Source organism: Ochotona curzoniae, unplaced genomic scaffold (assembly GCF_017591425.1).
Source record: "Ochotona curzoniae isolate NIBS_2020 unplaced genomic scaffold, NIBS_Ocur_1.0 contig_4514, whole genome shotgun sequence".
Lineage (NCBI taxonomy): Eukaryota > Metazoa > Chordata > Mammalia > Lagomorpha > Ochotonidae > Ochotona > Ochotona curzoniae.
Window position 1 is genome coordinate 5,849,472 of NW_024466312.1, and position 25,492 is coordinate 5,874,963.

General features: G+C 45.2%; 1 protein-coding gene across 3 annotated transcripts in view; it reads right to left on the reverse strand.

Moving 5' to 3' along the window:
* Positions 1-1,796: 1,796 nt before the first annotated feature.
* The window catches only part of NHEJ1 (non-homologous end joining factor 1), a 99,674-nt gene continuing 75,978 nt past the window's right edge, over positions 1,797-25,492 (reverse strand). For 2 of the 3 annotated variants that reach the window (XM_040986527.1, XM_040986528.1), the window contains exons 6-8: positions 3,934-4,051; positions 2,928-3,046; positions 1,797-2,220 (exon numbers count right to left, since the gene is read on the reverse strand). In XM_040986527.1, coding sequence (XP_040842461.1) covers positions 2,146-2,220; positions 2,928-3,046; positions 3,934-4,051 — 312 coding nt within the window. In that variant the 3' untranslated portion in view covers positions 1,797-2,145. The remainder of the gene's footprint in view (positions 2,221-2,927; positions 3,047-3,933; positions 4,052-25,492) is intronic. The other variant, XM_040986529.1, reaches the window with a different exon arrangement.

A 25,492-nucleotide genomic window follows, 5' to 3' on the forward strand; every position in this document is an offset into this window, starting at 1 on the left:
GAGTCCATAGTGAGCTGAGCAATCATGGTAAGGTGCAGGCTAGGAGGAAAAGGATGGTTTCAGTGGCAGACTGGAAAGAGGGATTTAACATCTCTCCTGGTAAGTGTTCCCTGCCAGCTAAGCCTTGGCCTGCAGGGCCAGCATCCCACATGGATGTTGGTGTGAGTCCCAGATGTTTCACTCTGACCGAACTCCCTGCTAATATGTCTGGGAACTGTGGGGGATGGCCCAAGTTCTTGGGCCCTGGACCCCACATGGGAGACCCAGAGGAAGCCCCTGGCTCCTGACTTCAGATCAACTCAGCTCCTACTGTTGGGGCCATTAGGGGAATGAACCAGTGGATGGAAGATCTCATTCTACCTCTCCTTCTCTCTCTCCAAATCTGCCTTCCCAATAAGAATATAAATCTTTCAAAAAAAAAGGAACAAAAAGAAAGTATCCCCAGGGTTAGGCAGAGAAGACTGTTGTAGAGTACGAGGCCAACTAGGTTTGAATCCTGGCTGTTATTACTATGGGACCTTTGATAAGTCCCAGAACCAAAGCAAGACTCTGCTGCGAGGGGAGTTAACAGTACCTTCTACATGTCATGCTGTGAGGATTCAACACCAGGCTCCAACCAGAGGGCCTGCTCTACAGCAGCTGCTCAGTAAGTGTCACATTTTTATAAAATGTTTTCATTATGGCTTGAATAGAGGTCTCACTGTGACTTGACATTAGGACAGAAACAGCTCCCACCAGAGGGGACAGAAGCATCAGAGGCACCTGACAGCTCTTAGTGAACCTCTGAGCTCTATTTTGTTTTGCTCTTATTAATGGACAATTTGAGTGTTCTTCTTCTTCTTCTTTTTTTTTTAAGTGATATTCTTACTGGTTGATTTGAAAGGTGGAGTGACACACATTGAGGAAGACAGAGAGACAGAGTGAGAATGTGCTCCTAACTGCGGGTTCACTTCCCAGTCATACAGCCAGGGCTGGGCCAGGCAGAGCTGGGAGCTGGGAACTCCACATGGATATTCCACACAGGTGGCAGAGATCCAAGTACTTGGGCCATTTTTGCTGCTTTCCCAGACTAAGAAGCAGGGAACTGGATCAGCAGAATAGCAGCTGGATTCAAATCAGCATCTATACAGGAATGTCACTGGCACCGATGGCAGCTTAACTTGCTGGGCAACAAACAAACGGCTCCTCAGGTGGTCTTATCAAGAAAGGAAAACCTGGCAGTGAAGCCTGGGACTTGGCCAATTGTGGAGTGCTGAAGAACTTTCTACTTGCCTCAGACTCTACTGATTGCCCTCAATCTGCACCCCTTTTCCTACTTGGTGCTCTGAGTTCTATGGACCAATTCTGTCGTCCCAGGGAACCCCCTAGTCATTTCCTGTTCTCTGTCATCCTAGCTTTCCTAGCTGGGTAGTTACAAGGTTATTTAAAGCACAGTGGAGAAGGAAGAAGCAGCCTACCTCCCCTGCCTCCTGCTGTCCCCCACCACCCGCCCCCAGCTGGAACCTCTCATGGACCCAGATCTCGAAACTCTTTGTTATTTTAGTCCCTCCTTGTGGTTTCACGTATTGTCTGTGTCTTGGTCACAGAGAAGCACCCAGGCTTGGCCCAGGAGAGCACCAGCTTAGCTTCTTGTCCTGTGCCCACCACAGACAAGGGTCCTGAGATCAAAATGTCCAGATGCAGGCTTTGGAGCTGGACAGAGGATGCCAATTGCACCCAGGGGCAGCCATGGGGTGGGGGACTCAGGGTGGCCAGGTAAGGTGTATGGCCACAGAGACAGGTCCTGGCAAGGGCAGGGCAGTCCAAGAGAGTGTGCTTTATTCTCTGCCAAGGAGTCAGGTGGGTCCCTGGGGAGCACCTGGCAAGGTAGACGGGTTATGCCTTTCTGCTGCTTCGTTCTCTTCCTGGCTCCTGGTAGAGAAACTCCACCAAAAGCAAATGCAAGATGCCCAGAGACTGGTCTTCACTAGACCAGGCAAGGACAGTGCCCCCATGGGTGAGAGCCATGCTCCTGCTGCTTTTGCAGCCCCTCCCATCAGGTAGCTAGGGGCGATGGATTTCAGCTTCCTTGTCCAGGACTCTGTCTCAGGGATTCTGCTGCCAGGCTAGCTCCTCTCTAAGGCCATCCCCAGCAGATGGGACAGGTTAATTGAAGAGTCCCCTTGGCTTCTTCCTCTTCGCTTTTGATAGCTGAGGTCTCTGAGAAAAGGTTGAAATAACCTAGGGAAAAACAAACAAACTTAAGTGAACAGAGTTTAACAATTTTTCAAAATTATTTTCAGTCAGAAAAAGATTTCTTGCTAGTTCACTGCCCAAATGCCCATTATACCCTGGCCTGAGTCAAGCCACAACCAGGGACCAGGAACTTAAGTTGGGTTTTCCACATAGGTGGCACCTGAGCTGTCATTTACTGCCTACCAGCGTGCATGTGGGCAGAAAGCTGGATCCAAGGCAGAGGAGCCAGGACTTGAATGGGTGTCCCAAACGGAGTTTTAACTGCCGTGCCACATGCCTATCCCAAGAGGGGTTTGAATCAGCACCACTTAATTCAGGAAAGGAACCTTCCACTTCTCAGGGCCACTGCTGAGAGGAAGAGGCCTCTGCAGGTGGCAGACACATGTTTTGAGCTTTGTGTCAGGCAGTGAATACAAGACTCTGGGAAGTAATGTGTGCGCCCCTCCGCCTCATACATTGTCATTGGAGATGGGACAAGGTGACTGAGGAGCCAAGGATGAGGGTTGCTGAAAGCAGACTGCAAGGAGGATTCTCCCTCCACACAGGCCCAAGTGGGAAGCCTGGTTATACACAGCCCTCAGCATGGCTGAGACCGTCCATGGGGGGCAGAGCCAGGGGCTGCCAGCTTGGGATGATGGGTGCCCACTCTTCCATTGCCCAGAACATCACTCAGGAAGCTGCTCGGGACTCACGGCAGGCTCTTTCTCGGACCCTGAAAGGGTTGCTGCTGAGACAACTGGCTGTTCTGGCTGATCCACAAGTTGGTTGTCAGCACTTTGTGTGGTGGCACTGCTTGAGGTCAGCGGATCTGCTAAAATCAAAAAGATCAAGAGAAGATAGTGATAAATGCCTTCTTCCTATCAGGGAGACATTTGGATTCCCTAAGCAGCTGCTAAAGGTCAGGCTTTGGTATTAACATATAAACAGCCAGAAGGAGCCCCCAATTCAATCTTCAGCTGGCTTCCAGAAAGTCTTGTTTCTACCACAAAGACTCCCCTGGCCCACTTTCAGCAACCAAGGTAAGAGTTGCCTTGACTGAAAATAACTAACTGTTCTATACATTTATTCCCTGACATGTCTTGAGTATGGAAATTCAACTTTCTCCTAGTTCTCTTGCTAACCTTCTTCCTCTTCCTTTTTCTCATTTAGCTATTTGAAAGGCAGAGCAACGGTGAGAGTGAGACAACAAGAACAAGAGCAATAGCAATAGCAAAAGAGTTAGAGAGAGAGAGAATGCTTGACCTTTCACCCACTGGTTCACTCCCCAAATGCACACAGTAGAGCTGGGGATGAACCAGGTAAAAGCTGAAGGCTTCATCTGGGTCTCCCATGCGGGTGGCAGAGACCCAAGTATGTGAGCAATCACCTGCTGCCTTCTAGGGTGTGGCATTAACAGGAATTGGATCAGATGTAGAGGAGCCAGGACTTAAACCAGGCATTCCACTGTGAAATGTGGCCATCCCATGTAGTGGCTTTACCAGCCTCGCTATAATATCTACCCCTCTTGCTAAATCTTCTGAGCACTTAGAACTCCTGGCCATGATAAAAAGTGTTCCATATCTGCACTGTCATATTTGATAGCTACCAGGTTAAAAATCCATACCCTTGAAAAGTAGCTAGTATCAATGAGAAATAAATGGAAAATGTTACTTTGCTTTCATTCATCAAAACTTCCCAGAGACCTCAGGGACTACTCACCTGTGCCTTGAGGCTTCTGTCCCCTCTGGACCTCTTGCTTGGTGACTGCCAGGTAAAGACTCTGCAGACTCAGGACAAAGGACCTTCCATCACCAACACTGCACGCCTCTGACAGTTTCTACAGAGAGAGGAGACCCGGTCTTTGCTTATTCTGTCTGACCAGAGAAAAGGGCTCTGCTAGCCTGCCATCAGAACTCTAGTGGTTCCCAACTGGGTTACAGACAAGAGAGAAGATCACAGCCAAGCCTCCTGGTATTAACATCAAGACTTCCTCGGTTCAACTCTGAACGGCAGCTCCAGCACACATCCTTATTCCCTCTTGGTCTTTGGGTCCTTAAAGTCTTGCTGTGAATATTCCATAGGTTTACAAGCTCTTTCTCCCAAAGGAATGACATCCAGGGGGCTGGTGTACAACATCATCTTCCCTAAGTTGCACAGAAGACTACTTTTAATGAAAGCTACTCCCTAATTTCCATACTATAGAGGAAAAAAAGCCCCAAAAAATCTAGGATGGAGAAAGGACAAAATGGAAGTGCCAGGTGGAGAGACCCAAAAGGCAATTCATGACACTGTGACCACAGTCAGAGGAAACAAAGGTGACAAAGTTCTGAAGGCTCACCTGCCACTCCCTTCTCCCCACTGTGGTCCTATTGTATTTTGCTGATTCAAACACTTATCATGGGAATGATGCTTCCCCCAAGAGGCTGAAAACTGATTCTTGAGGGATAAACACACTTAGCTAGCTATACAAATAATGCAAAAATAGATTTTTGGTATATAGCTGTGTATACAGCTTACAATTTCCTGAGCTAGAATGACTAGGGAAAATGAATGTCTTAGAAATTTCCTTAGGGAGATGGTAGTGAGAAAAAGGTTGACAATCCCTGCTACAATTGCATGATATTACATGTTCCCCTCACCAAAGGATTAACCATGACTTTAAAAGTATACAGAATGCTATGTCTAGTTTTATATACTTGTCTGAACCAAGCTGAAGTCATGGTTGAAGACTGAACAGAGTGCACTAGAAATGACAGAGTGTGGTGTCCAGCAGTCCTAAACCTGGCTGTACTTCAGAATCTTGGGAAAGGCCTGGAATGACTTCCCCTGTCCCTATGTCCCTACGCAGCCTGGCATGCATTGCCAACTGCCACTGTCCCAGCCAAGTTAGCAGGTCCCCAAGAACAACTCCCACGGGAAACAACCCAAGAATCCTGCAGCTCATGTCAAGGGCACCTCTCTGTGCAACAGGGCATTCATTCCTGAGAATCCCTGTGGGAGAGGGCGACAGAGAGAAAGTGGGAGACTCTAGAAGTGAGGTGCTGAGCCTCAGACAGGATTACAGCTATCCTTCCCTAAGTGTTGTGGTAGCCGGAGAACTTACTGTTGCCCAGGAAATGTATGTTACAACATACATCCAACCCTACCCCCCATAAAGACCATATCATGCTTGGACTTTCACTGTAAACCACAGCAATGACTCACGAGCCTTGAGCTAAGACTTTACCTCCTGCCAGGAATCAGGCTAGGAGTCTCAACAGCCCTTTGGCAGCATGCCCCATGAGGAATGACCTGAGACAGCGAAGGTAAAACTCTCAGGCCACACCACATCCACCCTCCCTCACCTTCCTTCCTGGGTTCAGTTCTCCAACTCCCCAGCCACCTCTCTTCCCTGAAAAGAAGGTCCTCTACACTATAGCCAGAGAGCCCTGGCAGTGGGGAGGCAAACAGACTTATCTCCCTCCTTACAGCTCATGAGTCTAGGCTGTCTGCTCATACTGCTCAAGCCTTGTAGCCTTCCTAAGTATCCTTCTTACACAGCTGGGTAGGTGCTGTGCTGTCAGTATAAATGGGCTGGGCAGAATCAAGGCAGTCCAGGGTCATTTCCTCCTTCACTTTCTATGGAACTAAAAAGACTCATAAATTTTCCAGAGTGATCTTTACCCAGCTCATGTATTCAACCTCAAAAATAAAATGCCAGAAAAGAAAGGCCATTGCCAGCAGTGCTGGCCTGTATCTAAGGCCATATCTGGAACCTAATGTTAGCCCTTCCTCTCTCGGAAAGGTCTGGTCCTTCAGGTGCTGCTACAGGTGATCCCTGAGAACACATGCTCTCAGGAAAGCAGGATGGCTGTATTTTGAGGAACAGACTATTTTCATATTTTTGCTCAGTATTTATCATACGTCAGTTAGTGCTTTAAGTATTTCAAGTGTATTAGCCTGTTCTTGTTTTATTGACTGCTACCTCTGTGGCATTCTAGAACTGCCCCTAGTCTGTAATAGGAAATCAATGACATCAAGAGCATGAGAGGAGCCCAGTGCAGTAGTCTAGTGGCTAAGTCCTCACCTTGCATGCACCTGGATCCCATATGGGTGCCAGTTTGTATCCTTGCAGCTCCACCTCCCATCCAGCTCCCTGCTTGTGGCCTGGGAAAGCAGTAGAAGATGGCCCAAAGCCGTAGGACCCTGTACCCATGTGGGAGACCTAGAGGAGACTCCAGGCTCCTGGCTTTGGATTGGCTTAGCTCTGGCTATTGCGGCCACTTGGGGAGTGAACCAGAGGATGGAAAATCTTCCTCTCTGTCTCTCCTCCTGTCTTTCCAATAAAAAAAAAGTAAATATATATATATGTAAATATATATATTTAATATATATTAAATAAGTAAATATATATCTATATATATATACATATATAAAAGTATAAGAGACACTAAAATACTCCTGTTTGCCTGAGGTCATTAATCAGAGCAGACAAGGGGTAAGGCAAGATTAGATTCCATGTAATCTGGGTCCAAGGACTTGAGCCCCTGACACCCATGTGGGAGACCAGGATGGAGTTCTTGGCTCCTGACTGGGACCTGGCCCAGCCCTGGCTCTTTGTGGGCTTTTGGGTAGTCAACCAGTAGACAGAAGATCTCTTTCTCTCCTTCTCTCTCTCTTCTCTCATTCATTCTTACATTTCAACTAAATAAATCTTTAAAGAGAGAGAGAAAAGGTCACAGAAGTCTGGCTCTAGGGCTCATGCACATTATCACTGCTCTCCTTACTTCTTGGAATAGAAGATTTTTAGTCAAAAAGTTAATTCAGGCTCTCTCATGATTACAATCCATGGCCCACGTCATCTGTCATCCAGCTGAGGAACAAGCTCTCCAAGATGTCAAGAAAGGAGTGAGCAGACAGAAAGGAGGTAGCTGGTCCAGACTGGAACCCATAAAGACTGACAGGCCATACTCGCAGTCCGATTCTGGCAGTCCCCAGTGCCACAGATTCCTTAGGCGCCATTCTCAGAACACACGGCAGGGAAAGGCCTGCACTTGGGAGGGAGAATGCTGGCTCCCTGGGCAGAACAATGGTAGGATCCAGCTGGGGCAGGCAGCAGAGATCAAAGGGAGAATCTGAATCAGGACTAAGCAAAGCAAATAGTGCCCCCCCCGCCCCCTTAGAAGTACAACTGAGCCAGGATCATGATGTACCAGCCACAAAGCGGGTCACTGCCCAGGGTGGGAGGGGAAGAGACAGGTCAGCCTACTGTATAACACGTTCATCTGATTAACCCAGAATCAATTCTTTTTTTTTTTTTTATTTATTGTTGCTTACATTATATTATGTAGTACAGTTTTATAGGCGCTGGGGATCCCCCCCAGAATCAATTCTAACCAGCAAACTGCTGTGGGGGTTCTACCGTGTGCCAGGCACTTCAGGGCTGGGGGCACGGGAAATGGATGCATCAATCCTTCTTTCCTCTTAACAGGGCTAACCTAAGGTAAAGTGAAGTAAGTCAGGGTCTCTGCCTCAATGGGTTCATATTCATGTGTGCGAGATGGGCACATAGAACTTACTTTGTTTTACTTTTCAAAAGATTAGCTGCAACAGAATTACAACAAAAAGGAGGTGGGGGCAGGAAAAAAGGGACGTGTTCTGACTGAGAGTAAATACCTCCAGAGGTGGTGACATCAAGGTAAGCCTTGCAAGTTAGACTTTGAACATGATGTTAGTACGTGAGGCCCGGTGTCAGAAGACAGGCTATGTGAACAGATCTTGGGGGAGGGGACAGAGGGCTAAGTTCACAGAGCAGACAGCAAGGGACTTGGTTTTCTGAATTAAGGGTAATGCCCACGGGAATTTCCTTCTGTCTCACAAAGTGACTTCCTCTGCCTCAAAACTGTTTGCCAAGCCTTCTTGGCTCCAAACTGATATTGAAACCATGAGGAATCAGAAGCCCCCCCACCCATCCCCCAACTCCTGCCCTAGTTTCCATTTCTAGGCTCTCTGCTACAGTTACTTGAACTCTTTTAGTACTTCTTTAGTACTTACTAATTTTTAGTACTTACTTCAAGTACTGTGACTTTGTGTCCATTTGGGTCAGAGGGATCCAACTCCTGCACCTTCCCTGGCCCTTTTTTCACAGTAATTCCCATCTTCATCATCAAATCTGAAACTCACTCTGAGGGGCCCTAGAAATTCTAACATTCCCTCTGCATTTGCTGGAGAGATTCCAACTGCCATTTTCAGTGAGAAACAAGTGGTCTGCCTCTTGCTCCTTTTCTCTGAGACTTTCAGAAAAGGAACCTTTACCATCCTGGGGAAAGAAAGGCTTAACCCTAATGTATAGATTACCCTGTAAATATAGGCCCATTTCTGCAGCTACAGGTGTGACAGAGAAAAAAAAGACCAGAAAGCAAGCTACCTGGAGCTCTCCAGCATCTGTCTTTGAGCAAGTCATGGGTTCTGGCAGCAACCACAGAAGCTGGTGTAGTCCAAAGTCCTGGCACTGATTCTTACCACATCATAACTACCAGGCAGAGGCCCTGACATTTGACTTCTCCACGGGTAAGAAATCTCCCACCTCTTTCAATCCAGAGAACTCTGCTTGTCTGGACATAGTTTTCCTTTCCCCTAAGTCCTAAACTGGCAGATAAATGGATGTACCTACAGTTTATTTGTAATCATGAGTTCATGCGGCAAACTCTTTTATTCTGTAGGTTATGAGGCCACTAGATCTTAGCAGCAGATGATGAAATGATATGAGTTATATTTTTAAAAGATCACTTTGAGTATCAAAGGGCCAGGAAAGAAGCAGACAGCCCTGTGAGGAGGCAGCAGTGGAGATGGTGAGAAGTAATGATAATGATGGGTGCACTTGAAGATATAACTGACGTAACTTCAGACTGATGGACTGGGTGTGAGGGGGTAAGAATGACCCCACTCAGGAGAATAAGGAAGATCCCAAAACCTAACAGGAAATGCCCAAACCACAGATGAACTGACAGAGCCCCTAGGTGCATAAAACAGACCCTATTTTGGCAGTAAAAAGGTGAGAATCAGAAGAAAAGGCAACTCAATGTCCAAGGAAAGCATCAGTTAAAAACAGAAAGACTCAAATGCTTTTCACTGGAAGAAGTAAGACTGTTCAGGAATTAGGAAAGAAATTCCTAGGATAAAAGAGAGGAAGAGAGAGAGAGAAAATGGAAACAAGCTTTAAGTTCTGGCTGCAGAGTCTTAAGGACTTGGATTTGTATCTAAGATTTTCTACTTGCCCGTTGTGACACTTCGGGGAGGTTATTCTATTTAATCATCATCGTGTATTGGGGGGTGGGGGTGGCTGAGACTAACAAGATCTATACTGTAGAACTTATGAAAGGATTAAACGAGAGAGCAGAATATGTAGCCAAGTAATGTCCGTTTCCTCCCTTTGTGAGGCACACTGAGACACTTCCAGTGTCAAGTGGACTCAAGAATGATGAAGTACATAGAAAAACCTGGATCTGAACCAATTATTAACTTTTCCCCAACTGGTATCCCAAAGAAAATGATCTTCTAAGAATTCAGTGACTAGTTAAGGTCCAGATTAGGAAGAGACAGAGTGGCACAGAACCCCAGCTAGTAACCTGCAGGGAGTTTGTCTTCCCTCCCCCAACCACCTTACTAGCCTGCTTTCCCCTCTCTAATATACAGCAGGGCAACACAGCTCTTGCTTTTGCAGGTCCTGTTCAGAGCCTGGCTTTGCCAGTGACCAAGTATGTTCCTAATCTCTTTCAGTCTCTGTTCCCACTCCAGAAGAACACATAGTGCAATCCCTATTGGACAGATCAAGGACACACAAGATAAAATGTGGAATGGTATCTGCCCGGTAAGCCTCAAGCCTCCTGACCTTCCAACTCAGCCTTCTGGCCTTGTCCTTTATTCACCCAGCTCTTCAGGAGGTTCCCAAGAGGCCAGGCTTTCACCCTGTTTTCCTGTGGGGTGGGGATGGAGGGCAGGTGCAACAGTGGAGAGTAGAGCTATGACTTTGCCCAGACGCCACCAAGCATAAACAGTTTGCTTCCCACAACATGTCATCCAAACTGTTCTGCACAGCCTGATGGATCCAACAATGCTTCTACCAGGAACTTCTTCTCACTGCCACTTCCTGCTTCTAAGTATGCCTTGTCCAACAGGCTCAGCTAGACTGTTTCTATTTTAAGGCAATACTCTGAATAAGCTCTCTTTGGAAAATTAAAAAAACATGACCTGCAGCTATGTCATCCAAACAGCTCACAAATGATTTCTGATGGGATTAATCTCACAGTTTCCTTAAAGTCTGAGACAGTGAGGAAAAAATAATATTGATAGCAGAAAAAGAGGAAAGAGATCTTGGTGATGCCCGGGTTTTGAAAAGACCATCTCATGCTCCTTTCTTGTCACGTCATCCTCCACAGCAGCTCCCTGGATGAGCTGTTACTGAGGTTCAGGCAAGATCTAACCTTGAGGTTTCTTTTTTGTCCCTCACCGAGCATTCACCTACCAGTCACTGAACAGAAACCTTGCTGATATGGGAGAGAAGGCAGACCCTTTAAGTACACAAGGCCTGTTACCCTTGAAGGGCCATATGTGGAATCAATGAGACAGCCGACATGGCTCCTGTGTTTGGTCTGAGTTGGCTTTGTTTGGGTCTGTGCCTCCAATAAGACCTTGTTTGTCCATTCTGCTGACTTCAGAGCATCTATTCAGAGCTGGACTAGAAAGAGAAAGAGCACAGGGGGGCCTGAACTTTACCTTGCATGTAGGAATCTTAGAACTTAATTATAACACAACTCAGTCCTCCTCTCTTTTTTGAGTTTTTGTTGTCGTTTGTATGTATTAATTTTAAAATATTTCTTTCTTTTTTTGGAAGGCAGAATTACAGAGAGAAACACATACACACACACACACACACACACACACACACACACACAACTTCCATCTGCTGGCTCACTTCTCAAATAGCCACAATGGCTGAAGCTAGGCTAGTCTGAAGCCAGGAGCCAGGAACTTCTGTGTCTTCCATGTGGGTACAGGGGTGCAAAGACTTGAGCCATCTTCTGCTACTTTCCCAGGCCTTAAGCAGGGAGCTGAATCAGAAATGGAGAAGCCAGGACATGAACTGGCACCTAAATGGGATGTCAGAGTCACAGGCTGAAGCTTAGCGTAATACACCATGATGCCAGCCCCCATTTGTTTTTAAGACTTATTTTTATTTACTTAAAAAGGCAGAATTACAGAGAGAGGAAGAGGAAGAGGAAGAAAAGAGCAAGTGAGTAAGAGAGAGATTCTTTCAATTGCTGGTTCACTCCCCAAATAGCCATAACAGCCAGAGCTGAGCTGACTTGAACCAGGCACTTCTTCCAGGTCTCCCATGTGGGTGGCATTCTCTGCTGCTTTCCCAGGCTTTTAGTATAGAGTTGTATTGGGAAATGGATTAGTTGGGACACAAACCAGTGCCTATATGGGATGCTAGGGCTCACAGGTGGAGGATTATAGTCAATTGAGCCATCGCATTGGTCCCGCTGAGGTCGTCCTAGATAGCCTTTGTCAGGTGTATTAGCAGGGAGATGGATCAAAAGTGGAACAGTTAGGTCTTGAATTGCCCACATGGGATGCTGGCACCACAAGTGATCATTTAACAAGCTATGCCAACATGTTGCTTCCTATCTCCTACCTTTTAAAACAAGGCCAGAGAATGGATGGAAGCAAGCTTCATTCAAGCAAGCATACATGTATGTCACTTAATCAAGTTAAGAAACTACTCTTTGTGCGTTTGGGGCGGGGCGGGCTTCCCTTCAATATGTGAGAATCTCGCTGCCTCATGCTTTCTTCTAATGCAGGGAACGCAGAGGAGGTAAGATAGTTGCAAATACAAAACAGGTAGAGATAAAGTTCAGGTCCTACTATATTCTTAGACTTCCCTGGTTCCTTAGTTTGAGGCCTGGCACAGTCCCTGAAGGAGAGAGAAGAAATACTGTAAAGAGAGGTCCACACAGATGACTTGAATAACATCAGTAAGTAAGATTAACCAACTTTCTTAATGCTTTCAATGTGTTACACACTGGCTAAATATTTTAACACATTATCACAAGCTGCATAGTTACTTTATTGACTAGGCACCATTTTATAGATGAGAAAACAAAGGCTCAAAGGGATTAAGTAACTTGACTAAGGTCACAGCAAACAGGGAAGCAGGAAACCCATGAAGGGGCTGGGGTTGCGGGGAACAGCAGTATAGGTTGCTAACTGTAACGTTACATCACATATGAACACCAAGCTTGAGTCTTGGCTGCTCCACTTCTGATCCAACTCCTGACTAAGGCACCTGAGAAAACAGAGGAAGATGGCCCAAGTACCCACGTGGGAGACCTGGATGGAATTCCAGCCTCGTGGCTTTGGCTTGGTCCAGCCCTGGCCAAAGTGGCATTTTGCGGAAAGAGCCACTTGATGGAAGCTCTCTGTCTCTCCGTGATTGACTTTCAAGTAAATAAGTAAATCCTTAAGAGAAGAAAACAGCGATCTTAGAAGTTGAACTCTAGAACCTACCCTTGAAGTACAACACGATAAAGTCTCTTAAAAGCACCAGTGGGATTCAGCTTCTCCTTCTCACCCTACCCTCGTCAGGGATCTGGTCACCGTTCTGAGGTGTGCTAGGAATAGACACTAACTCTTCCTCTATCCAATCTCCAGATAGGCCAAGAAGCTGACAGAGGAAAAGACAGGATGCCCTTTGGAGAAGGAAAGTCTTACCTATCACTTTGTGTGTCCTATAAGGGTACTAGAAACTCAGAAAAACAAATCCCTGGTTTTTGGGCCTGGGGCAGAGGGCTGTGGGGGTGAAAGGCTCTAGATCCTGAATATCCTTTTAATGTAAGTACAACCCCTTAGAGTCATAGCAAGAAGGCCTCTCAGCTCTGCCCCCAAAGAAAAATAATGGTAAAGGAGTGGAAGCGGAGGTGGGGGCAGGGGCAGCAGCTCTCATAAGAGCCCTTTGTGGTGGCTGCCTCTGAAAGGAGGTTTTGCTAGACAAGGTGGGACTTCTCAAGGTGACAAGCAAATGGTACAGACTGAGCTGTGACCCTCTGCTCCCTCCCCTCCCCTCCCCTTTGGAGGGTCAGAGCCTAAACTGTAGCTGGAGCCCCACCCAGCCACAGCACAAACCACGGCTTTCTAGTCTGGAGAGCAACTAACGAGCAGCCAAGGGGCTCGGGGGACGACAGTGGTTTCCGGGGGGGCCGGGGACACAGAGCCCCTCCGAAAGTTCAGGAGCCCTTCTCATTCATTCTTTTCTCTGTTCCTACTCCTTCTCCAAGAACAAGCAGCTCCTGTCTGCCCTGGTTCGAGGAGGGGGCTCTATCTAGGCAGCCTGGCAGGGGGCTAGCAGTCTGAACTTAATTTTGATACTGCAGCCAGAGCTCATCATCCTTTTCCTAAGTAGAAACAAAACAATTTGGGAAAAATCAGAAAGAAAAGGAGTGCCAGGCTAAAAGCCAACCTAAAGGCTCTAAGGAGGCAGTTGGGCCAGGTCAGGTCGTCATTCCTGCCTTGTGCCACAGGCACTGTGCAGGGTGCACATTTTGTCTCTGCCTTCTGTGTTCAAGTGGTGAGGAAAGAACAGTTGGTGGGGTCTGTAAGTACAGAGGTGATTTAGAGATCCAGTGGCATTCTCTTGGATTCTCTTTCACTCCAGATTACATGCCTGACAGCTGGGAACACAGCCCAAAGTGCTGCCTTCTGGGGGTGCCCTGCCCCCACAGTCTCTCCTGCCTGTTCTCTTAGGGAGACAGTGTTCTCTCTGCTCTAAGAAACTTTACTCAGTAGAGTAATACACCATCTCCTTATACACACACTCTGATACGTAGACACATGCACACATTTACACACTCTTGCACACTCACATGCTCATATCTGTACACCCATCCTCAGTCTCTCACATTCACACTGACATATTCACTCGTATGCTCACACACATATACACATTCACACATACATACACATTCACTCACAGGCTCTCTCTCTCAAACACACACACGTTAGGATCTTTTCTTCATGTCCTTGGAAGCATGAAGATTTAATCAGACACAAATCACAAAAGAAAAGGTTGACAAATTGAACATTAAAATTAGGAATTTCTATTCATTGAACAATCCAATTAGTAACAAAGTAAGCTCCAGGGTGCAAGAAAATATTTGCATTACCTATAACTAAGAAAGGACCAAACTCTAAAACATACGAAAAACTTCTCCTAGTAAGAAAACAATCCAATAGAAAATTGGAAAAGAGCTATGTCATACCTCAATTGTCAATGATTATATGAAAATATGGGCCCAGCATGATAGCCCAGTGGCTAAAGTCCTCATCTAGCACACGATGGGATCCCATATGGGCACTGGTTCTAATCCTGGCAGCCCTGCTTCCCATCCAGCTCCCTGCTTGTGGCCTGGGAAAGCAGTCAAGGACGGGTCAAAGCCTTGGGACTCTGCACCCGCGTGTGAGACCTGGAAAAGTTCCTGGCTCAATCCTAGCTTCAGATTGGCTCAGCTCTGCCTATTGCAACCACTTAGAGAATGAATCAGCAGGTGGGAAATCTTTCTCTCTGTCTCTCCTCTCTGTATATCTGACTTTTATATATAAATAAATCTTAGAAAACAGAAAATGTACAGAACATATCTAGTTGTTGGAGAAATTAGAACCACAATAGGTGGGAGCCAGATTATGTTTTTAATGTGCATACTGGAAAATTTTTAGGTGTTGATTTAGGTGCTGGTTACACATCTATTTTATTTTTGAATAATTCTTCCAGTTGGATGCCAATGAAATGGGCATTTGTCTGTATGTATCTTATATATGAGGGGAATTCAAAAGGGTTATGGGAAATAAAACCAAAACCAAAAATAAGCTTATTTTGGTGCAAAAAGTATGATACCTGTGCATGCTAGGGATTTTCAAAACATTCATAAAATATATATTACAAAATACTATGCATGTGGAGCTGGTATGGTGGCTCAACAGGCTACTCCTCTGCTTTGTAGTGCCGGCATCCCATTTTACTACTGGTTCTAGTACTGGCTGTTCTACTTCCAATCCAGCTCTCTGCTTTGGTCTAGAAAAGCAGTGGAGGATGGCTCAGGTCCTTGAGCCCCTGCACCCAAGGGGGCAATCTGAACAAAACTCCTGGCTTTGGATGAGCTCAGTTCCAGTTATTGAGGCCATTTATGGAGCAGGCCAGTGGATGGAAGATTTCTCTTTCTCTCTCTCTACTCCCTGTAAAGCTTCTTTTAAAATAAAAACAAATAAGTCCTTAGGGCCAGGCAACATGACCTTGAGGCTAAAGTTCCCGCCTTGAGCGCCCTAGAATCCCCATATGAACACCGGTTCTAATCCCAGCAGCTCCACTTTCCACCCAGCTCCCTGTTTGTGGCCTGGGAAAGCAGTTGTGGATGGCTAAAGCCTTGGGACTCTGCACTCGCACAGGAGACCTAGAAGAGCTCCTGGCTTCGGATTGGCACAGCACCGGCCACTGCACTCACTTGGGGAGTGAATCGTTGGACAGAAGATCTACCTCTCTGTCTCTACTCCTCTCTGTATATCTGACTTTGTAATGCAAATAAAAATAAATCTTAAAAAAAAAATAAATCTTTTAAAAAATGCTTGACCTGGGCTCAGCACAATAGCCCAGTGGCTAAAATCCTCGCCTTGCATGTGCTGGGATCCCATATGGGCACCAGTTTGTGTCCTGGCTGCTCCACTTCCCATCTAGCTCCCTGCTTGTGGCCTGGGAAAGCAGTAGAAGATGGCCCAAAGCCTAGGGACCCTGCACCCATGTTGGAGACCTAGAGGAGACTCCAGGCTCCAGGCTCCTGGCTTTGGATCAGCTCAGCTCTGGCTGTTGCTAGCTGATGGAAAATTTTTGTCTCTGTCTATGTAAATTGTAGATCTGCCTTTCCAATAAAATAAATAAGTCTTTTATATAATATATATATTTAAAGATTTATTTATTTTTTATTACAAAGTCAGATACACAGAGAGGAGGAGAGACAGAGAGGAAGATCCTCCGACTGATGATTCACTCCCCATGTGACCACAACAGTTAACACTGAGCTGATTCAAAGCCAAGGGCCAAGAGCTTTATTGGGCCCTCCCATCTGGGTGCAGGGTCCCAAGGCTTTGGGCCATCCACAACTGCCTTCCCAGGCCACAAGCAGAGAGCTGGATGGGAAACAGGGCCACTCGGATTAGACCCAGTGCCCATATGGGATCCTGGTGCCCTCAAGGTGAGGACTTTAGTCACTAGGCTGGCACACCAAGCCCAAAATAAATAAATCTTAAAAAAACATTTGTAGGGCCCGGCGTGGTGGTGCAAGTGGTTAAGTCCTCGCCTTGCACGCCCGGGATCCCATATGGGCGTGCAATAAAAATAAATAAATCTTCAAAAAATATATTTGTACTTAACAAAAACATGGATTTTAAATTTCTGTGTTACCAAATAAACCAATCTTAATTCCAGTTTCCAGAAGTGTTTTGAATTATCCTTGTACTTTTCCATACTTTATTTTTATTTAATTTGACAGCAGGACAGAGAGAGAGAAAGGAAGAGGGCAATAGAGATGGAGATTCACCTTCCATCTAGTCTTTCATCCCACAAATGGCTATAACATCCAGGGCTGGATGAGGCTGCAGCCAGGAGCCCAGAACTCAGTCCGGGTCTCCTATGTGGGAAGCGGAGACCCAAACACTCCCGCCATTACATGCCACTTGCCCAAGTGTGCAGAGCAGGAAGCCAGAATTGAGAGTGGAACCAGGACTCACACCTAGGTCCTTCCTCAACAGAATGTGGGCATTCTAATTGACAGCTAATCTACTGCCACAATCATTCCCAGTACCTTATAACTTAATTTTAAAATTTTATTAATAAAAGATAATCACTGTGGAAAACAGTATTTTCATCAAAAACTCTTGTGTTCCTCAAAGATTTAAACACAGAGTACTATGTGACGCAGAAATTCTACTCTTAGATATATGTCTTAGAGAACTAAAATCATATGTTCACATAAAAATGTATATAAGATTGTTCACAGCAACAGTATACTTAATAGCCAAAAAGTAGGAACAACCCAAATGTCAACCTACAAATGAATGGATAAACAACATGTGAGATCGCCATACAATGGTATCTTGTTCTGCCATTAAAGTACATATTAATACTTGCTTTAATAGGTGAACTTTATAAACATTATGTTGGACCCAGCCGCATGGCCTAGCGGCTAAAGTCCTTGCTTTGAACGTGCTGGGATCCCATACGGGCACTGGTTGTAATCCCGACAGTTCCACTTCCCATCCAGCTCCCTGCCTGTGGCCTGGGAAAACAGTCGAGGATGGCCCAAAGCCTTGGGATCCTGCACCCACATGGGAGACCTAGAAGAGGTTCCTGGCTAACTGGCTTTGGAGTGGCACAGCACCAGCCATTGTGATCACTTGGGCAGTGAACCATCAGATGAAAGATCTTCCTCACTGTCTCTCTTCCCCTCTGTATATCTGACTTTCCAATAAAAACAAATAAATATTTTTAAAAATAAACATTATGTTAAGTGATAGTGGTTACACAAGAGACCACACATACTGTATGATTCCCTCTGTGAAATATACAGAAAAGACAAACCCATTGAGAGAGATAGTAGATTGGTTCTTTTCTAGGGACTGGAACAAAAGGGGTAAACAGAAAATGACTGCAAATGAGTATAGGATTTCTTTCTGGGGTGACGAAAATGTTCTGGAATTAGACAGTGGCTATGGCTACACAACTTGCAAATATACTGAATTGCATATATTTTATTTTACTTTTAAAGATTCATTTATTTTTATTGCAAAGTCAGATATGCAGAGAGGAGGAGAGACAGAGAGGAAGATCTTTTGTCTAATGATTCACTCCCCAACTGACTGCAATGGCTGGAGCTGAGCCAATCAGAAGTCAGGGGCCAAGATCCTCTTCCAGGTCCCCTATGCGGGTGCAGGGTCCCAAGGCTTAGGGCTGTCCTCGACCGCCTTCCCAAGCCACCAGCAGCGAACTGGATGAGAAGTGGGGCCACCAGGATTAGAACTGGCGTCCATATGGGATCCCAGAGTATACGAGGTGAGGCCTTTAGCCTCAAGGCAACCGTGCTGGGCCCTGAATTGGATATATTTTTACAAATTCTTTTATTTGTATTTACTTGAAAAGCACAGTGACATAGAGAAAGAGATGTTCCATCTGTTGGTTTATTGGCTAAACAATAATTGGGATAAGGACTGACTCTAGTAAGGAGCCAGGAATTCCATCTAGGTCTCCCACAGGGGTGTGGCAGGGTTAAAGCATTTAAGCTGTTTTCCACAACTTTCCCAGGTGCATTTAGCAGGGGGCTGGACTGGGAGCAGAAAATCCAGGATTCAAACCTATGTTCTATATGGGATCTTGCATGATAGGTGGCAGCTTAATTGTCTGTGCCACCACACCATTCCAAAAATGGCACACTTTTAGTATACATTTTCCAATAAAATTTTGTGGGATGAAAGTCATACCTCAGCTTGTTTCAAGGATACAAAAAAAAAAATTATTCTCCATTCTGCTATGTCTATCCTCTACTCTGTTCTCTCTCTCTCTCTCAGGAACAGACTTTCAGGATCCCAAAGGGCCTGGACAACTTTAAAAGCATGTGAACACTCTCAGCGTGGCAGATGCTGGCTCAGTGACAGAGTGACTGCCAGTGTCATGGGATGCTCAAACAGCATGGAATCTAGAGCCAGACAGGTGGCTTTGAAAAGAAGTTCCCCACTTACACAATACTTTTATGATCCTGCAAAGTGACTTAACTCCTCTGAGCCTTAATTTTCATACTATTTAAGATGAGTGAAAGAATTCTTACCCATGAGGGTTGCTCTAAGGATTGTTAAATGAGATAATGTATGTAACATCTAATTCTCTTCCCTCGAGAGTCCCAATTAATCTCAGCTAGTTGACAACAAGGAAAATCACTTGCTGCTTACACTGGGATCCCAGGTGCACACTTCATTTTTTTCTAAACTTTAATTTTTCCAACTGTATTATGGGAATATTAACAATTTAGGTGCATTATAGACTTCTTACAAAGATTAGATGAGATAAGGCTCATGTAAAATGTCCTTTACACTGTCTGGCACATACTGGCACGTAGGAAGTGATTAATATATGTTAACTCTTAACTGCCCACAAAGCCAGAGAGTGTCTGTGCTAAGGTGAGTGAGGGTTCACTGCCCTCAAGGAGTTCACAGTCTGACTTGGGAGTCAGACACATAAACAAACAATTGTTCTCCCCACACTGGAGCCTTTGATTCCCAGTCAATACCACCAGGTTGGAAGTGTTAGGAAACAAAGCTGGATGTGTAGGGAACAGACTAACCCTGATTCAACAGTAGGCCCTTCTCTTTCCACAAACAGCCTACAGAAATCTAAGTGAGTAGGCACGCAGATATCCACCTAGGCAATACAGTAGCTGGCCAGCACCTTAAGGAACTATCTCCTACATTTCTGCCTACCCTACCTACCCTTCAGGTCTCAGTTTTAACCTCAGTTCTTCCAGCCCCCAATCACATAATCTAAGGCATTTGCTCTTGCAACATTCCATCCTTCTTCCTCCAAACAATTATCCTAATTTTCAATTACTTATTCTTGGCTTGGTTCCTATCTCTTACACCAGGCTGTGAGCTCCTTGAGCCTGGAGCCATTCATCAGCAAATATGCACTGGCCGTCTACTATGTGCAGTGTACACTGGGAATTCATCTGGAGTGAGGAGTAGAGACATGGTCATCACCTCACAGACCTTGTGGTCTATAGTTGGGGACAAGCTTTGGGATGAAGTTTATCCATCTTGGCTAAAGAGTCTCTTTTTTTCAGATTTATTTATTTTTATTTGAAAGGCAGATTTACAGAAAGATTGAGAGGTCTTCCATCCACTGGTTTACTCCCCAAATGGTCACTATGGCCAGAGCTGAGTTGATCTAACAGCCAGGAGCCAGGAGCTTCCTCCAGGTCTCCCACCTAGGTGAAGGGATCTAAGGACTTGGGCCATTCTCTGCTGCTTTTCCAGGCCATAAACAGGGAGCTGGACAGGAAGTTGAGCAATCAGGACTAGAACCAGCTCCCAGATGAGCTGTCAGCATTGTAAGGCTGAGGATTAGCAGTTGAGCCACTGTGCCAGCCCCAGACTCTCTTTTGACTAGCTAGTTAGATATAAGCTCTTGACTGGCAATTTCTCATAAGTCCAAAAAGCCGGAAGCTGCACTTGGGGGATTCTGTTTTTCCTGATATAATCCTGGCTCCTAATGCTGATACACTGTTCCAGTTTAAGCTGGAACAAACAACACAATCTCACAGGCCATTCCTGAGGATTCTTTTTTCGATAATATGATTCATTACCAGCATTCAAAGGGTAGTTATGGCTGGTATTAAGCAAGGGGCATTTTGGTTGGGGTGGAGGGTGTTATGAGTTGGAAGGCAAGAGACTCCCTAAGTCATATAAAGCGGAAATAATTGAACATGGAGTTGCTGGGCACTCAGCACATTTCAAATTTGATAGCCCAAGCTTCTCAGATGGTTGCTCACCTTAGAGTGAGCTTCTCTGTATTCAGTCTGACTTCATCCTTAAGGCTGCTTCCTATTAAGTCAGCCTGAGGTCTAGGGGTGCTAACTTAGAGTCTGGTAAACATTTTCTGCTTCAAACCCTTTGGGCAGAGGTCAAGGGAACACTGGTTTCCAAGCCTAACAGATAATAAAATTCAAAAGACAGTTGGAAAAACTGTTTTGAATTCTTCATTAAATGAAGAAGGATGTGTGTGTATCTACATATAAAATTAATAAATCCTTCTTTTTTGTGGCTTAAATATTTGTATTTATTTGGCAAGAAAAGTGATAAAGAGAGGGAAGAAGAGAGAGTGAGGTCTTCATCCACTGGTTCACTCCCTAAATGGTCACAATGGCCGGGGCTGGTCCAGATTGAAATCAGGAGCCTGAAACTCCTGGCTGTCTCCCATGTGGCTGGCAGGGGTCCAAGCACTTGAACCATCTTCAGCAGGGAGCTGGATCAGAAGTGGAATTAATAGATTGCTAATACCAGGAGATAATGCAGAATAATGTCCTCAATAAAGCAGAATTGAGGACAATGCCTCAAGCCACAAAAGCAAATACACATATTCACTTCAGAATCACTTATTTGGTTTCTTCTGTGAACCAGATTGCTCTGGGCACAACTAAATCAAAGAACGAGTGCAAGTTCAACAAAATATATTTGGTTCTATGATACAGGTCTATGTGCAGTCCACAGTGAAAGAAGAGGAGAAGGCATTTTGGTTCTGCCCCTAACTTTCTGCTCTTAACCTGGACAAAGGATAAGGCAAGCAAGGCCTTTGAGCTAGACCTAGAGGGTGAGGCTAGGGCAAAGGTATGGCCACAAAATCAAAACAGCACACTGAGCTGAAAATAGGAGGGAAAACCACAGGCCCCAGCCAGTTAATCACCCTGGTCACAAGCATGGCCACCAAGGATCTCTCAGAATTAATGAAGCAGCTACAGGAGAGCTGGCAAGGAGCTACTGCACCACGGGGAGAATGATGTTTGCCACTAAGGCTACATGGGGTTGTCCTAGGAAAAGGAGGTTCTCTGGAAATCTCTGCCCTCAAATTCCTAACCCAAACCCGGGTTAGAAGAATGTATTTCTAACCATTAGTGCTCCCTTGTCCTCTTTGAACAGAAATTGAGTTTCATGTTGTTTACCATGTATAAAGAATTTGTACATTCCAGATAAATATACTGGAATGTACATATAAACATATCCATGGCAAGTTTGTCATGGAGCAATCTGAAATTTGGAAAAAATGGGTATTGAAGAATGCTAGCTCTTCCAGAACTCTGTGATCCTGAGGATAAGAGGTCATTCAATGACAAAATTTTGTTATTCCAACTTTTCCCCAAGATTCATTTATTTTCATTGGAAAGGAAGATTTACAGAAAGAAGGAGAAACAGAAAGATCTTCCACCCACTGTTTCACTCTGCAGACAGCTACAAAACCTGGAACGGAGGTGATCCAAAGCTAGGAGCCAGGAGCTTCTGCCTAGTCTCCCACGCAGGTGCAAGGTCCTAAAACTCTGGGCCATCCTCTGCTGACCTCTCAGGCCACAAGCAGGGAGCTGGATATGAAGTGGAGCAGCCAGGACACAAAACTGCACCCATATGGGATCTTGGCACTTGCAGGTGGAAGATTAGCAACTAAGCCATTGCACCAGGCCCTGTTATTCCAATTCCTAACAGTGTTTTCTTCCCAATACTAATATAATGCTTTTTCTTTTTTAAAAAGATTTATTTATTTTTTTTATTACAAAGTCAGATATACAGAGAGGAGAGACAGTGAGGAAGATCTTCTGTCCGATGATTCACTCCCCAAGTGACCACAACAGCTGGTGCTGTGCCAATCCGAAGCTGGGATCCAGGAACTTCTTCCGGGTATCCTATGTGGGTGCAGGGTCCCAAAGCTTTCGGCTGTCCTTGACTGCTTTCCCAGGCCACAAGCAGGGAGCTGGATGGGAAGTGGAGCTGCCAGGATTACAACCAGCGCTCATATGGGATCCTGGGGCGTTCAAGGCAAGGACTTAAGCCGCTAGGCCACACTGCTGGGCCCCTAATGTAATGCTTTTTAGGGCTATTCTAAATTTCTTTTGAGCTAATCACACATTACTGCCTGATCATATATTTTCTAGATGGATTATACACATGAGTGAAGAGGGAAACTGTTTTCTACATCAAAATACATAGGATCACAAAAGAAATCAATTAATTAGAATGCTATCATTCAAATATTCAAAACATATTTGAATATTATAATAGATTTGTGTCTTATCGACACATCAAATTACAAGGCCTAGAGGTGACCCTAATAAACAATCATCATTTCAAGTAGATTTCAAGATATCTGCACAAATATAAACTGACCTGAAAATATCTGTCATATCAATGCTGACAAAATCATAAATATTGCTAAGACACAGTAGATTTTTGCTAACATTAGTGATAGAATGAATGCTGTTTCAGTTACAGGTTAATGAAAATAAAGATGGAATCTCTCCCCTCTACTCCATGCAGTTCGTGAAATATAAAACCCCTAATATAAAAATCTGAAACTTTCTGAGCATTGACACGTATGAGGAGACAATCCCATACCTGACCTCATGTGACAGACCACAACCAAATCACAAGTGCACTAAAAATATTGTGCACTAAACTATTACTTTCAGATTATGTGTTTAAAAGATTTATTTTTTTATTATTTTCTCATTGGAAAGGCGGATATACAGAGAGGAGAGACAGAGAGGAAGATCTTCCATCCGATGATTCACTCCCCAAGTGAGCGCAACGGGCCGATACCATGCCGATCCGAAGCCAGGAGCCTCCTCCGGGTCTCCCACGCGGGTGCAGGGTCCCAAAGCCTCGGGCCGTCCTCGACTGCTTTCCCAGGCCACAGGCAGGGAGCTGGAAGGGAAGCGGGGCCGCCGGGATTAGAACCGGCGCCCATATGGGATCCCGGGCGTGCTAGGCGAGGACCTTAACCACTTGCGCCACCGCGCCGGGCCCCAGATTATGTGTTTAAAAGTATTTAACAAACATATATGAATTTTGTATTTGGGCTTCAGTTCTATCCTTCAAGATATCTTATTATGCATATGGAAATATTCCAAAATCCAAAACATTTCTAGTCCCAAGCGTTTCAGATAAGGGATATTCAACCTGTTATGTCCAATGCCACTAGGAGAAAAACATGCCGTTCCTCTGCCTCTGTGGTTACACCTGACAGGTAGTGCAGTGTATCCACAGATAGCTAGTGAGTTCCTAGGAGTCAGACAGAACCGGGCAAGAATACCTAATGCAGAAGCCATAGCACCATCTGAATCCCCATAGACTTTAGGTATAGGGAAAGCAAGGGCAAGCAGAAGATGTGAGAGGCCATGAGAAGAAACCAAAGACGGCAGAAGTTTTCTTGGAAAATGAGTCTGACATAGATTCTCTGTTTTGCTAATGGGAAAAAAAAATGAGGGTTAGAATAAACTGTGCCCTGATCAGCTTTCTCATAATAAAAATAACACAAGTAGTAAGTAGGCATTATGGTGCAATGAGTTAACCCACTTTTTGGACACTTGCATCCTATGTCAGAGTGCCTGATTCAAATTCTTGTGTCTGATCCAGTTTCCTGCTAATGTGCCTAAGACGCAGAAATTGATGGCTTAACTGTCTGGGTTTCTGCCACTCATGAGAAGACCTGGATGTAATTCTAGGCTCCTGGTTTCAGCTTGGCCAAGGCCCAAGTATTGCAGCCATTTGAGGAGTGGACCAGAGAATAAAAGAGGACTCTCTCTGCCTTTCAAATAAATAAATAAATAAATAAATCTTAATTAAAGATATAAGGTAACGTATGTGGCCAAAGCATAAACTCCTATCAGACAGATGTCGACTTGGTGCCACTTTCACAGAGAAGACGATCCTTAAGGATTCTTCAGCTGGTTTTTCCAGTGTTTTTAACCCCACTAAGGGCAAACAGGAAAGTAAAAGAGAAGGGACAAACAATGAATATTACTGTTTTTAGTATACATGCTGCCGAAGCGAGCATGTATATTACTGTTAAAGTAAAATGCTAGGGCCAGGGCCCGGCGTGGTGGTGCAGTGGTTAAGGTCCTCGCTTTGCACGCCCCAGGATCCCATATGGGCGCCAGTTCTAATCCCGGCAGCCCTGCTTCCCATCCAGCTCCCTGCCTGTGGCCTGGGAAAGCAGTCAAGGACGGCCCAAAGCTTTGGGACCCTCCACCCGTGTGGGAGACCTGGAAGAGGCTCCTGGCATTGGATTGGCTCAGGTACAGCCATTGTGGCTGCTTGGGGAGTGAATCATCAGATGGAAGATCTTCATCTCTGTCTCTTCTCTCTGTATATCTGCCTTTCCAATAAAAATAAAATAAATCTTTAAAAAAAAAATAAATGCTAGGGCCAGTGTTGTGGCATAGTAGACCAAAATCCCATAGAGGGATTGGTTTGTGTTCTCCTCCACTTCCAATCCGGCTCCATGCTAATGTGCCCTGGAAAACAGCAGAAGATGGCAACTTTGGCTCCTGTACCCATGTGGGGAGACCTGGAGGAGGTTCTGGCTCCTGGCATCAGATCAGTTTGGGTCCACTTGTGGAATGAAACAGTGGAAGGAAAATTTCTTGTCTCTTCTACTCCTTCTCTG